Genomic DNA, 16,401 nt, shown 5'->3' on the forward strand with positions numbered 1-16,401 from the left:
AAAAAAAAAAAAAAAAAAAAAGAGAGAGAGAGAATAGTAAGGACATGGACATGTGGCCAAAACCAAGCAGTCTGTTTGCTCTGCAAATAACTTACCCAAATAAACTGTCCCCTCTACTTTTATCTGTGATCTCTTACAAATTAGAAAACAACTTACTTTGAAAGGCATGGCGGAGTTATAATTCTCTGGAATCTCCCAAGACAGCAACACAGAAGTCTTCATTACTGCTTTGACATGAAAATTTTTTGCAAACACTGCTGGAAAAGGAAAAACAGTGTATTTAAACTATTCTTAAGACATACGACCTGTCCTTTTCCACCATGGACCACAGGGCTTATGCTAAATGCTGTCTACTTTGATCAGAGAGAGAAGTATGATTTTCCTACCTGTTTAGAGCATTCATTTTAATACCCCATTCTCATAAAGATCTTTCCTTTCTCTCCAATTCAGCCAACTATATTGTGTTTTCCTTACCTGAGGACATTGGGGTGCTGTCAGCCAGACTTGCTTGACATTCTATAACTGAAATCTAAGGCATCCAAGATGTAGTAAGTTTTATATACTTTACCTTTTTGTTTTTGCTGAACCTATTAATATGAATGGGCTGATCAGTTATTATTGCCTCAAAATACTGATTTCCAAAGACTGACATTCCTTTAAAGGAGGAAGGCCGTAAGCAGACAAATCCTACCTTGATCCACAGGCAGTGTCCTGAACTGGACACTGGGACTATATGGCCCGGGCCCTTTGCTCGTATGAGCACGTACTTTTACATCGTATGTGGTATCTGGTTTTAAGCCAGTGAGTGTCATAGTGGTGTCAGCTGGAACAATAAGCTGCTCCATTGGAAGAAGGGGGATGTTGATATCCCTATAAAGAAGGGTATACTTGGTGATAATGCCATTTCTCTCTGCCAGGACAGGTGGTTGCCAAGTTAACTGGACGGAGGTTGAAGTGGTGCCTTCTGAGTGAAGGTTTTGAGGGAATCCAGTTGGTACTTCTTCGGGAATGGAAATCTCCTTCACCATCTCCTCCCCAAAGCCCACTTTGTTTCTGGCTGAGAGCCTAAAGACGTATGATGCTCCTTTGTGGATGTCTGTAGCTGTAAAGTGATCTTCTTTTTCAGAGAACTCAAGAGTGGTAAGTGGCTCCATATCCTTGCGGCCAAATTTTAGACGGTAGCCCTGAAGAGGTCCAAATGTGTCCACGGGAGGGTGCCACTGAATGAGAGCAGTATTCATCTGAGTGTGGTTAATCACAAGTCGAGGTTTCCCTGGAACTGGAGCACAGGGGATGGAGTGGTGAGACCAGCTCATCTGAACGTTCACATTTCAGTCACTGCCAAATGAGGAAGTTCCACTCTACTGGTATTCTCTTTTTGTTATTTACCACCAGCACCAACAAAGCAGTGTTTGACCTACATACCTCTGTGGAAATGCGCTCCTGTCTTACTATATTAAAGTAGGCTGAGATACCTGAATTTGATACTTGACACAAAACAGAAATTATCATTGAAACAACAGCTTAAGGGAACTTTTTTTAACAGCTGCACATTTTAAACCTTCACACATAAAGGTTCATATCAAAGATAAATTACTTTGAGCAAAGATTTGCAAATTAGATATCACTGATACGAATAATAATTATAATGATTATTTATTCATTCAGTATGTGTAATGTACCGGCGCCAGGCTAAGTGCATTGCATATAGTGTTCACAATTAGTTTACATTCCTGTCTCCTCACTACATTCTCTGATTAGTTATTATTATCTCTATCTTCTATCATGAGAAAATGAGGCCTGGAGAGGTAAAAAACTGTCCTCCAAGAGAGGAGGCCAGCAGGTAACAAGTGAGAAATCTATAAGGCAAACTCAGCTCTGTGTGAGTCAATTGCTTAAATGCTTAATTGTGCTGTTATATTGCTTAAAAGTTTAAAAAGAGTACAAAATAATATAGCATTGACTTACTATGAATCTAATTGTATTTCCGGTCTAACTTTATATCCATATCACTCATCTTCAGCAAGTTTTTAATTTGTAAAATGGGAATTATATTAAGATCTACTTTATATTGTTCTTGTAAATAAATGAGGAAATTCATGTAAAAGTCTTAGCATGAGGTTCTGTATTCTATTAATATTAATAATCATAATTATTAATAATCTGAATATTAAACTTTTTATGGTGAAGGGCTAGCTTCCAGTGAGTACAGAATTTATTTACCTTTAAGTTAGGTATGTGAAAAAGTTCTAATCTACTCATTCAATGCATTATATCTGTATTTATTTTTAATGGAGAGCAATTATTCCTGGAATCCACAGTGAAAGGCACTGAGGGAGAATCATCAGAATCAAAACTAAACCAAATTAACAGAAAGAAGAAGAAAGGCCAAGTATGGTGGGTCATGCCTGTAATCCCAGCACTTCAGGAGCTGAGGTGGGAGGATGGCTTGAGCCCAGGAGTTCAAAACCAGCTAGGCAACACAGCAAGACCCCATCTTTACAGGGGTGGGGGCGCCGAGAACAAGCATGGTGCCACCTGTCTGTAGTTTTAGCTATTCAGGGGGCTGAGGTGAGAGAACTGCTTGACCCAAAGGGTTTGAGGTTACAGTGAGTTATGATGGCACCACTGCTCTTCAGCATGAGTGACAGGGTGAAACTCTGTCTCAAAATTATGAATGTGAAGAAGAAGAAAAATGGTAGCAAAGGAGGAAAGCTTACAGTAATGTGAGACAGGTGACAAAAAAATCATATCATGGATATACAGATTAAGGCAAAAAAAAAATCACTAAAAAGATTATGAGACAATACACAGAATACTAACCTCAGAGGTGGTCTGACTGGCCTCTTCATTTTGTATTTCAGAAAGTGAGACCCAAGTGGAGATGTGCTCCACTCTAAGAAATATCATTAAGATATTTCCTTCCTTAACCAATGGAGTAACAGTGTTGTTTCACAGGGAAGACTCATAGCATGCTTATATAACTCAGCTAATCCACAGTGTGTGAAAAGAATAGTTCCTAAAATTTTAATGGCAATTAAATAACATGTGTGTTGTGTTGTACACATGAAACGTGTGTTGAAGGCGGGTCCAGGAATCACATGATTGTGTACTCACTGTGTTCCTCAGGAAAAATGCACCCAAAGATCTTAACAAACAACTAACACTCTCACAACACAACCCATCCATAAGTTGGATAGTGTGTGAGCGATTCCATTTGCTTTTAATATGTTTACAATTATCTTAATTTTAAAATGGTGCTTTAAGGTAGAGACACTGGCAGACATCTTTAATTTCCCTTTATGTATATGCAGCATTTGCATGATTTGTCCATGAAAATGTCAGCAATGGTGTCAAAGATTAAACACCTGAGTCTCTGTGAGAAAAATCCATGGTGAAATAGAGCTTTCAGCAGAGAATACAGCTGTCAATAAATGAACTCAATTGAAAGAAGTGGGTGGAAACATAACTATTAATTCTCAACATTCTCTAGGGACAACAGATTAAACATATTTATTAAAATTTTATGAAATTCTGGTTTCAATGAGCTGCATAATAATATATACACTATGTATCTTGTTTCTGTAAAATGCACGTAAAACTAGGCTAAATAAAAATAATTTATTGACAGAGGATCCAAGATGGCCAAATAGGAACAGCTCCGGAGTGCAGTTCCCAGCAAGAACAACACAGAGGGCAAGTGCCCACCACATTTCCAAACAAATTTTTACTGCTCGCAGACCAGGAGATCATCAGGCCGAAAAGCGGCATGAGTTTTCAGCACAGCAGTTTCAGCCGGTGCCAGCTTGGCGCACAGAAACTCACACAAATCTGGGTGGCCGTTTCAACTGGTGCCTGGAATGCAGAGGAGACAGAGCCAGCCATTCAAGTGAAAGGGATGAGGCAGAGACAGGGAGCCATGCGATCTGCCTCAGCGGGTACCACCCCCACAAAACAAGCAATCTGAAACGCTCTGGATTGAGAATTTTGCAGCAAGCGCAGCTGGACCCAGGACAGTCCAGCTCAGTAGGGGGAAGGATGACCACCGCTACTAAGGCAATCCGCCACGTCAGAGGCGGTTCACACAGCAGCTGGGCAGAGCCTGCAGCAGCTCAGCAACACCTCTGCTGGCAGACTGACTAGACTACTACATGAGGGGCAGCGTATCTACTGAAAAAGGCAGCAGCGTGACAGGAACTTATAAATAAAGCCGACCTTCCTAGGACAGAGCACCTGGGAAAAGAGGCGGCTATGAGTTCCTGCCCACAGCTCTGCATGGAACAATGGAGCTCCCAGCACAGTACTTGAGCTCTCATAAGGGACAGGCGGTCTCCTCAAGCAGCTCCCGACCCCTGTATACCCAAAGAGACACCTCATAAAGGAAAGCTCAGGCCGACATCTGGCAGGTACCCTTCTGGGACGAAGATAACAGAAGAAGAAACGAGCAGCAACCCATACTGTTCTGCAGGTGATCCCCAGGCAAGCAGGGTCTGGAGTGGACCTACAGCAGTCCTGCAGCAGAGGGGCCTGACTGTTAAAAGGAAAACTAAGAAATAGAAATAACTTCATAATCAACAAAAAGGATATCCACTCAGAGACCCCATCCGAAAGTCAACAACTACAAAGACCACAGGTAGATAAAGCCACTAAGATGGGAAGAAACCAGCAGAAAAAGGCTGAAAACATCAAAAACCAGAACACCTCTCCTCCTCCAAAGGATCACAACTCCTCGCCAGCTAAGGATCAAAGATGCACGGAGAATGAATCTGATGAATTGACAGAAACAGACTTCAGAGGGTGGGTAACAATAAACTTCTCAGAGCTAAAAGAACATGCACTAACCCAATGCAAAGAAACTAAGAACCTAGAGAAAAGGTGACATGAGATGCTAACTAGAAAAAACAGCTAAGAGAAGAATATAAATGATGTCATGGAGCTGAAAAACAGAGCATGAGAACTTCGCAAAGCATACACAAGATTCAATAGCCGAATCGACCAAGCAGAAGAAAGGATATCAGAGATTGAAGATCAACTCAATGAAATAAACTGAGAATGCAAGAATAGGAAAAAAGAGTGAAAAGAAAAGAACAAAGCCTCCAAGAAATATGGGATTATGTGAAAAGTCCAAATATACATTTGATAGGTTTTCCTGAATGTGACAGAGATAATTAATCCAAGCTGGAAAACACTCTTCAGGATATTATCCAGGAGCACTTCCCCAGCCTAACAAGCCAGGCCACCATACAAGTTCAGGAAATACAGAGACCACCACAAAGATATTCCTCAAGAAGAGAAACTCCAAGGCACATAATCGTCAGATTCACCAGTGTTGAAATGAAGGAAAAAATGCTAAGGGCAGCCAGAGAGAAAGGTCGACTTACCCACAAAGAGAAGCCCATCAGACTCACAGTGGATCTCTATGCAGAAATCCTACATGCCAGAAGAGAGTGGGGCCCAGTATTCAACATCCTTAAAGAAAAGAACTTTCAACCTAGAATTTCATATCCAACCAAACTAAGCATCGTAAGAGAAGGAGAAATAAAATCTTTCATGGACAAGCAATTGCTGAGAATTTCGTCACCACCAGGCCTGCCTTCCAAGAGGTCCTAAAAGAAGCACTATACAAGGAAAGGAATAACCAGTACCAGCCACTCCAAAAAAGTACCAAATGGTAAAGACCATCGACACAATGAAAAAAATGTGTCAACTAACAGGCAAAATATCCAGCTAGCATCAAAATGGTGGATCAAATTCACACATAACAATATTAACCTTAAATGTAAATAGGCTAAATGCCCCAATCAAAAGACACAGATTGGCAAACTGGATAAAAAGTCAAGACCTATTGGTGTGCTGTATTCAGGAAACCCATCTCACACGCAAGGACAAACATAGGTTCAAAATAAAGGGATGGAGGAAGATTTATCAAGCAAATGGAGAGCAAAAAAATTCAGGAGTTGCAATCCTAGTCTCTGATAAAATGGACTTTAAACCAACAAAGATCAAAAGAGACAAAGAAAGACATTACATAATGGTAAAAGGATTAATGCAACAAGAAGAGCTAACGATTCTAAATATATAAGCATCCAATACAGGAGCACCCAGGTACATAAAACAAGTTCTTAACAACCTACAAAGAGACTTAGACTCCAACACAATAATAGTGGGAGACTTTAACACTCCACTGTCAATATTAGACAGATTAATCAGACAGAAAGTTAACAAGGATATCCAGGACTTGAACTCAGAACTGGACCAAGCGGACCTAATAGACATTTACAGAAATCTCCGCCCCAAATCCACAGAATATACATTCTTCTCAACACAGCACTGTACCTACTCTAAAATTGGTCACATAATTGGAAGTAGATCACTTCTCAGCAAATGGAAAATAATAGAAATCATAAGTCTCTCAGACCACAGGCTAATTAAATTAGAACTTAGAATTAAGAAACTAACTCAGAGCTGCACAGCTTCATGGAAACTGAACAACTGGCTCCTGAATGTCAACTGGATAAACAATGAAATGAAGGCAGAAATAAAGATGTTCTTTGAAACCAATGAGAACCAAGACACAACGTACCAGAATCTCTGGGACACGTTTAAAGCAGTGTCTAGAGGGAAATTTATAGCACTAAATGCCCACATGAGAAGCAAGGAAAGATCTAAAATTGACACTCTATCATCAAAATTGAAAGGGCTAGAGGAGCAAGATCAAAAAACCTCAAAAGCTAGCAGAACATAAGAAATAACTAAGATTAGAGCAGAACTGAAGGAGACAGAGACACAAATAACCCTTCAAAAAATCAGTAAATCCAGGAGCTGGTTTTTTGAAAAGATAAACAAAATAGACAGGCTGCTAGCCAGATTTATAAAAAGAAAGAAAAGAGGGAAGAAACAAATAGATACAATAAAAAAAATAAAGGGGGTATCACCACCGATTCCACAGAAATACAAACTACAATAAGAGATTACTACAAGCAGCTCTATGCACATAAACCAGTAAACCTGGAAGAAATGGATAAATTTCTGGACACTTGACCCTCTCAAGTGTAAACCAGGAAGGATTTGAAACCTTGAACAGACCAATAATCAAAGGCTGAAGTTGAGGCAGCAATCAATAGCCTACCAACCAAAAAAAGTCCAGATCCAGATGGGTTCACAGCTAAATTCTACCAGACGTACAAAGAGTAGTTGGTACTATTCCTTCTGAAACTATTCCAAACAATACAAAAGGAGGGAATTCTTCCCAAATCATTTTATAAGACCAACATCATCCTGATACCAAAACCCAGGAGAAACTCAAAAACAACAACAAAAAAACTTCAGGCCAATATCCATGATGAACACAGATGCAAATATCTTCAATAAAATACCGGTAAACCGATTACAACAGCACGTCAAAAAGCTTATCCATCATGATCAAGTAGGCTTCATTCCAGATGCAAGTCTGGTTCAACATACACAAGTCTATAAACGTAATCCATTAACAGAACCAAAGACAAAAACCACATGATTAACTCAATAGATGCAGAGAAGGCCTTTCACAAAATACAACAGCCCTTTATGCTAAAAACTCTGAATAAACTAGGTATGCAAGGAACATATCTAAAAACAATAAAAGCTATTTACGACAAACCTACAGCTAACATCATATTGAATGGGCAACAACTGGAAGCATTCCCTTTGAAATCCGGCACTAGACAAGAATGCCCTCTCTCACTACTCCTATTCAATGTAGTATTGGAAGTTCTAGCCAGAGCAGATAGGCAAGAAAAAAAAAAAATAAAAAGTATTCAATTAGGAAAAGAGGAAGTCAAATTTCTCTATTTGTAGATGATTGTATATTTAGAAGACCCTATCTTCTCAGCCCAAAATCTCCTTAAACTGATAAGCAACTTCAGCAAAGTCTCAGGATACAAAATGAATGTGCAGAAATCACAAGCATTTCTATACACCAATAACAGACTAACAGGGAGCCAAATCATGAGCAAACTCCCATTCACAATTGCTATAAAAAGAATAAAATACCTAGGAATACAACTAACAAAGGATGTAAAGGACCTCTTCAATGAGAACTACAAACCACTACTCAAGGAAATAAGAGAAGACACAAACAGATGGAGAAACATTTCATGCTTATGGTTAGGAAGAATCAATATCGTGAAAATGGCCATACTGCTCAAAGTAATATAGATTCAATGCTATCCCCATCAAGCTACCAATGACCTTCTTTACAGAACTGTAAAAAACCAATTTTGGTTCCAACTTCATATGGAACCAAAAGAGAGAGCCCACATAGCGAAGACAATCCTAAGCAAAAAGAACAAAACTGGAGGCATCACACTACCTGATTTCAAACTATACTACAAGACTACAGTAATCAAAACAGCATGGTACTAGTATGAAAACAGAGACATAGACAAATGGAACAGAACAGAGGCCTCGGAGGCAATGCCACACATCTACAACCATCTGATCTTTGACAAACCTGACCAAAACAAGCAATGGGGAAAGGATCCCCTGTTTAATAAATGGTGTTGGGAAAACTGGCTAGCAGTGTACAGAAAACAGAAACTGGACCCATTCCTGACACCTTACAATAAAATTAACTCTAGATGGATTAAAGACTTAAACCTAAGACCTAACACCATAAAAATCCTAGAAGAAAACCTAGGATATAGGCATAGGCAAGGACTTCATGACTAAAACACCAAAAGCACTGGCAACAAAAGCCAAAATAGACAAATGGGACCTAATTAAACTCCAGAGCTTCTGTACAGCAAAAGAAACAATCATTAGAGTGAACTGGCAACCAAAAGAATGGGAAAATTTTTTGTTATCTACCCATCTGACAAAGGGTTAATATCCAGAATCTACAAAGAACTAAAACAGATGTGCAAGAAAAAAACAAACCCATCCAAAAGTGGGCAAAGGATATGAACAGACACTTTTCAAAAGAAGAGATATGTGAGACCAACAAACCTATGAAAAAATGCTCATCATCACTGATTATTAAAGAAATGCAAATCAAAACCACATTGAGATACCACCTCACACCAGTTAGGATGGCAATCATTAAAAAATCTGGAGACAACAGATGCTGGGGAGGATGTGGAGAAAAAGGAACACTTTTACACTGTTGGTGGGAGTGTAAGCTAGTTCAACCATTGTGGAAGACAGTGTGGTGCTTCCTCAAGGACCTAGAAATAGAAATTCCATTTGACCCAGCAATCCCATTACTGGGTATATACCAAAACAGTTAGAAATCATTCTGTTATAAAGACACATGCACACATATGTTCATAGTGGCACTGTTTACAATAGCGAAGACCTGGAACCAACCCAAATGTCCATCGATGATAGACTGGACAAGAAAAATGTGGCACATATACACCATGGAATACTATGCAGCCATAAAAAATGATGAGTTTGTGTCCTTTGGACGGACATGGATGAATCTGGAAACCATTATTCTCAGCAAACTGACACAAGAACACAAAATCAAACACCGCATGTTCTCACTCATAGGCAGGTGATAAACAATGAGAACACATGGACACATGGAGGGGAGCATCACACATTGGGTTGTGTTGTGGGGGGCCAAGGGAGTGACAGCGTGGGAGGTGGGGAGGTAGGAGAGGGATAACACAGGGAGAAATGCCAGATGTAGATGACAGGGGGATGGTGGCAGGAAACCACATTGCCATGTATGTACTTATGCAACAATCCTGCATAATATGCACATGTACCCCAGAACCCAAAGTACAGTCAAATAAAAAATAATTTCTTGATATAAACCACAAATATAGATTGCATTCTAATGTAACATAAAATAACTCTAATTTATTTTATGTCATATATACTCTTCTCCCTTTTACATTTTCTTATCCTCTTATATATTCTTTTAAAAATCTTCTAGGACTTCAGAATTGGTACATATGTGTAGTTGCCCTTTACTTTTTAGCAAGTGCAATCATTGGAAATCAACTGAGGTACTCAGTCCCAATGGCTCTAAATTTAGCCTCAATTTAACCTAATACCAAAACAGCAACAATCATAATTGACTAGATTTAGGTGAATATTTCCAAATTCTCCCTGTCACGGTCATCTTTTGATCATCCTTAAATATAGCTGTTCAATACAGTACTGAAATTCAAGTAAAAATATGCAGAAAATGTCAAACCAATGAATTTTCTGTTTGCCTTTAACCTCAAGGCCTTAGGCAGTAAACCAATTATTACAATACAGAGTAATGGGAGTTTTAACAAAGAAACTACAAACATGTCATAATCTTTGAAACATAAAAGTCAAGATTGTCTTTAGAATCATCCTTCAAGTTATAGGAATTTTACATAGATTACTTAAACTATGATGAGTACTCTTGTTTCAAAGATATGATTATTTGCAGGTTCTAGAAACAAGGTATAATAAAAAAAAAATGCCACAATCAGGAAGTTTACTATTAAATTAAATTTCACGAGAATTCCTGAAATCTTTGTGGGAGCTGTAACTAAATACCTTTATAATTGTAGTTATTAGGAGTGCACATCTTTGAGATAAACTCAGTAATTCTTCACAGTCACATAAATATGTGAGGATTTTTAAAACAGTATACAAAACAAAACAAACTGATATATTCACTAACTTCATGGTGATAAACCATGAGTAGGGACTGCTTATGCAAAGGAAAACTAGAGTTTCTCAAAGGAATTAAATTTGGATTTTTCCACCTTCTTCTTTGGTGCAGTGGGGAGGTCTTACAAAAGTAAATATGTAGGTATCTAAATTACAAACACTTTCTATCTCAATACCCAAGCCTCTATTGATTGAGAAGGATCCGAAATTGTGAATGAAAATTCCAAAATAATTCTATATATGAATAAGCTCCAAAATTCTACAATGTCTATTACGTGGTAACTAAAAAGAGATGAGCTAGACTTAGTGATGTTAAAAGAGACAAAATCATTCCTTTCTCTAAAATCCATATCCCTTGGCTCTAAATCCTCTGCTTTCTTGTCATCAGAACATGATCCCATTTTGTGGGCAACAGGGGAGTAGTGCTTCATGTAAGACATTTCAGAGTTATTATGACATACTTATAAATGTAGGTGAAGGACATATATTTTCTTCAATTTGAGATTCAATTCTTGGTTGCTGATGTTCTAATAGAGACTGGTTCCACAGCCAGATAGTCATCATGACCCTCACTGAGTATGTGTCTGCTCTTCAGGGCATTAAATTGGCTTGATACAATGGTATTCTTAAAAAAAAAAAAAAAAGCCTAGAAGACTCTGCCTTGAAGGAGTTTTGCCATCTGTAACCCTGCTGCTAGAGGCAATTCCAGGTGGCAGGATGCGAGCGAGGCAAATCTTATGACATTTAGACAAAGCTGGCAATGAGCACGGCACCCAGGGGGGCACTCAACATCACAGCTGTTCTTTACTTTATGCCTTTACATAGAGGTATGTTCCTAAAAAGTTGTTTGAGAAGTGATTCAGGCAGAATAAATCCAATCATGGCTTACATGTTCATGGGAGGTTGCTATGTATGAGGATTGGAGGAGGAGCCTTCTGCAGTAATCTCTTAATTTACTGGCTCTACAATGCCAGATCATCCTTCATGCTGGCTTTTCCTAATGTGGCTGATCAAAGTAACCCTAAAAAGCGCTGAAGAAGCCTTATTGTTTAGAAAGGAGTAACTTTATACCATTTTCCCTTCTTGCTTTTCTTCTTTTTCTTTTTGTTTTCTATCTTCTGTTCCCTTTGGCTTCTTTAGAATTCCCACAGCAGGGATGGGGAAGACAAAATGACAAAAGGTAGACCTGTAAGTCATGAACTCGGCTCAAGATGGCAGCTCTTCTAAGGGGATTTGTTGTTGTGAGCAGTTAAACTTGTTTGACTTCCCTGCCTAGTCACCTTCCCTCCAGACCTTCATGGGACCTGATCCTTCACCTCATTTGAGTCTCAACTTAAATAATCCTTCCTCAATGAGACCTTCTCAGCCCCTAGAGGCTGCCTGATCCTTCATTGTCTATATACTTTTACTTTTCATCTTACCACTTTTGACATTTCATGATATACTTATTTTGTCACTTGTTAATTATCTAGTTCTAATCGGAAAGTAAATTTCATGAGTGCAGACTGTTTTTCTATTTTGCTGATTGCTTCATCCCCGGTGCCTGACACACAGAAGGTGCTCAAAAAAATACTTGTTGAATGCCTGACTGAATATCTGGACAAAGTATGCACTTGGATAATTTATTCCCCTCATCTATTTCTTTGTCCCTGAACTAAAAACACAAAAGTTGACCTTAGTCCATTTATTTCTTCTGCTTTTACCATAATAAAAGCCTGGTAGAAAACACTCATACCATTTAGAAAGTCAGTATTATTCAAGGCACATACATGCGCAGAGGTGATTACCTGCCCCAGTGGTGGACACCAGTTTGGGCTTGCTGCGAGCGCCATCTCCTTTGGTTGTGTAGGCTGTGACGGTAAGGGAGTAGGAAGTTTCAGGCTGGAGCCCAGAAATGATCATGTCCTGAAATGACACAATAGAATGTCACTGATTCAAAACATGCTACTAATGCCCTAGGGGAAAAACAAGGTCGTCCACCTTCATTCTGCACATGCTTGCACATTCCTTGCAGCCAAGCTAAGCCCTGGAAATTTCATGCCTGAGCTCATGCTATGGAGATCTGTTTTCATGCTGATATCGAAGGGGTGTCTTCAGGCATCTTGGGAGGTAGCTGTTGGCGTATTAGTCAAAAACATGACATCTGGAGCCAAACTTCCTGAATTCTTAAACTTAACCTTGCATGTCCTTACTTGCTTGGACAGACCGAGGAAGTTTACCTCTCTGTGCCTCCATTTCCCATCTCAATGTTGGAATTATAATAGGACCCCACAGGATCATATGGGTCAGATTAGGAAAACTCACAGAACTATGCCTGACTCATGGGAAGGATTCCATAAAAGAGCTGTTGTTTTATGCCAACCGCTCTCCACACATATCCACTGGAAGCCACAGTCAACATGGTCTGTTTTATCACTACAGACGAATTTTACCAAATGGTTGTTGTTGGATCTAGTACCCTGAAAGAAAATTTTCTTAGGACTCTCTTATTAATTTATTGTATTATCATTTTTGTTGGTTATGTGTATAGGCTATGAGAAGAAATCATTATCCACTGAGAATTTTCTGTGAAATTAAAAAGCAGCCCATAAAAGCAAAGAATACAATAGGACTTTAGTTTCAGCACATCACCAATATGTGCTCAATTTATTCTGAGTTTCTAAATATAGTTAAATATCACATACTATTTCCCCAAATTCTTAGCTTTCTCTTAGTCAGGGCCCAAAGCTGTGGCAGTTATAGGACCAGATGATGTTTGATTTATTCCTTTAAACTACAGGTTACGGGATTCTTTAGAGATTCTGGCTATTAATTTGGTCTAGTATTTTAAGAACAAAGACCAGAGCTGCATGCACACATACACAAGCGCACAGGTGCGTGCACACACACATGCGCGCACACACACACAGCAATATAAAAACCCTTTCAGATTTTTGGCACAGCTGTGTTTTCAAATTGAATATGGATAAATTTAGAAAAATACACAATGTCATTGTCTTCCAAATCTAAACACAATGTGATGACGAGCGAATAAATTAGACTGTGTAAAATACAGTAGGGTTTTTTAAGCAAGGCTGTAACAGATACCATAAAATTCAATTGTTGAAGCAGATCCCAAACTATGACAGCTTTTTACAACACGCTTTGTCAAAAGAGTAGAAATATCTCATTGTGGAAATTCAAGAAGTTCAGATATCATCCTGAAGAGTCACTGGAAATTTTATTCTGCTAGATAAATGGACTATCTAAGAGAGATGTTTTATTTCCAGGACCTTGGAATGGTTTCCCTAACGTTACAGAGGATACAACAACCAAGCAAACTATCCAAGCGCAGTACTTTAAATGACAGTAGACACACTGGCTGTCCCAAAAACTATGATGAGTAAATGCCGGCGTTATTGCTTTCAAGGTTCCCCTCACATGCCACCAGAGTGCTGCTGAAAAGCAGCCCAGCTAACTGGAAAAAGAAGCAAGGCTTACTTCCATCACCAAATTTTGTAGCAAGAAATGTGTGCACTCTGAGCCTTATCATGAAATTGGAGTTAACCACACATATCCGTTCTCTTGCCCAGGTTGTTAGAGAGTAACCTACGTAACAATTTGAAATCTGTCAAGTCCCCTGCAGTGGTATAATCTCAGCGGGACACAGCTTCATCTGCTGTGATCATATCCTTTCGCGGATCACATTTTCTTTCTTTAAGTGGTGGATACACTTCCTTCCTTGGTGGTTTCAGAGTGCTCTGTGAGATGATGTGCCTAATATTACGGCCACTACTCCTCGTTCTCTGTTTCCTCCTGTCCTGTCTCCACTTTGCTTCTTGTCCCTGACTGTTAAAAGTTGGCATACCTGAGGCTTGGTCTACTGTTTCTCTCTAATATTAAAAAAAAAAACAAAAACTTTAAATAATTATTTCTGCCCATATTCCTGATTTATTTCCAGCTGTGACTTCCGATCTGAGTTCCAGTAGCACATACATTGTAAATATCTGCTGGATGTCTTCCTGTGGCTATCCAGTGTTACTTCAAGTTCAAGTAAAACTTCAAAGTCATTCCCGGAAGTAGGCTCTCCCTCTTTACTTCCGTATTTTAATGAACGGGAACACATCTGGCAAAACTTAAGAGTTATCTTTGACATCTTTCTCTTCCTCAGTTCTTAGCAAGTTTTTGCCCGTACTTCCTTTTATTGATCCTATCATTTTTTTTCATTTCTACTGCCTCAACTCTGTTGAATGTTTATCATTTCATGACTAAATTAGTAAAAGAACTCTTTTTACCTGCTTTTCTATTTGCCACCTTTTTACTCTCTAATCTCTCCACTAAGTCACTGGTTTTTAAACTGCAGGCAATGACCCATTTAGTAGGTAGTGAAACCAATTTAGTCAGTCAAGACCAGAATTTAAACAAACTAACTAACTGAAAATGAAATGGAATAAACTTGAATACTAAATGTTAGTGTTTATTATACATTTAAATAACTATGGTTCTATAAAATGTTTATAAACATATATGTACAGCCAGGCGCAGTGATTCACGTCTTTAATCCCAGCACTTTGGGAGGCCGAGGTGGGCAGATCACCAGGTCAAGAGATCCAGACCATCCTGGCCAACATGGTGAAACCCCGTCTCTACTAAAAATACAAAAATTAGCTGGGCATGGTGGCACGCACCTGTAGTCCCAGCTACTCAGAAGGCTGAGGCAGGAGAACTGCTTGAACCCAGGAGGTGGAGGTTGCAGTGAGCCGAGATCGTGCCACTGCACTCCAGCCTGGTGCCTGGCAATGGAGCGAGACTCTGTCTCAAAAAAAAAAAAAAAACAACAAAAAAAAAAACCCAAAAAACATAGGTGTACATTGACTCATGACATATAATGTATTTCTTACTGTGAGTTATAGTCAAAGAAGTTTACGGTCAAAAACGCTGCTGCACTGGCAATCCCATGAGAACTGATACCTTGGACATAGTTACAATATTCCCCAAAAAAGCCCTGTGCATTGGCAGTAAATATTTATTCAGTGAATGGAAGAATACCTTCCCGACAGCCTTTAACTCATTTTTCTATTTATTTCTTCTATATCGCTCTAATATTGAAGTGTTAAAGACTAACCGACCAGATTTTAAGCTTGACTCTTCTGGTTTTCCCAGTATTACATTATAATTTACCTCTTAGCTATACTTGCCACTAAGATTACGTATATGAAGACTTCATTTATAACAAACTGTCAGGCTCACTGTCACCTAACTATACTACATGCTCAACTGTCTCAATGACTGGTTTTGCTTTGCTCAACTTAAAATATATATATATTTAAAAAAAATAAAAATATATATATATATATGTTCCACCTCCAACTTCCCAACACACACACACACACACACACACACACACACACACACACACACTTTTTCATTTATTCAGTCCTTAGCCATCCCTTAAATTTTCAACTAAGCTACTGGACTCCTTTTACCATCTTGGAACATTGTCTCTGAATTCCTAGGTTTTATTGACATGGTCCACTAATTTACTAATGCATTAGTGGACAGTGTCAATGTCCACTGCTGTACACTGCTTTGGGCCTTTTGCTGCATTTTATGAAACTTTTCAGAAATTGACTCTTCTCTAGCCACCTAGAATGTAAACACTAGAAAGGCAGATGTCATGTCATGTGTCCCTTGCAGTGTAATATACGTAACAGTCCTTCAATAAATAACATAGAGCTTTCATTCAAGTATTTAAAACACATTCCCCCCTCGGCAAGATACCTT

General features: G+C 38.9%; 1 protein-coding gene across 47 annotated transcripts in view; it reads right to left on the reverse strand.

The window, feature by feature from the left end:
- The window catches only part of PTPRD (protein tyrosine phosphatase receptor type D), a 2,344,803-nt gene that overhangs the window by 163,744 nt on the left and 2,164,658 nt on the right, over positions 1-16,401 (reverse strand). For 25 of the 47 annotated variants that reach the window (XM_037744085.1, XM_037744086.1, XM_037744090.1 and 22 more), the window contains 3 exons: positions 12,426-12,543; positions 692-1,279; positions 157-257 (listed from right to left, as the gene is read on the reverse strand). In XM_037744085.1, coding sequence (XP_037600013.1) covers positions 157-257; positions 692-1,279; positions 12,426-12,543 — 807 coding nt within the window. The remainder of the gene's footprint in view (positions 1-156; positions 258-691; positions 1,280-12,425; positions 12,544-16,401) is intronic. The other 22 variants (XM_037744101.1, XM_037744102.1, XM_017544076.2 and 19 more) reach the window with 3 other exon arrangements.

Source organism: Cebus imitator, unplaced genomic scaffold, assembly GCF_001604975.1.
Source record: "Cebus imitator isolate Cc_AM_T3 unplaced genomic scaffold, Cebus_imitator-1.0 Scaffold164, whole genome shotgun sequence".
In the NCBI taxonomy this organism is placed as follows: domain Eukaryota; kingdom Metazoa; phylum Chordata; class Mammalia; order Primates; family Cebidae; genus Cebus; species Cebus imitator.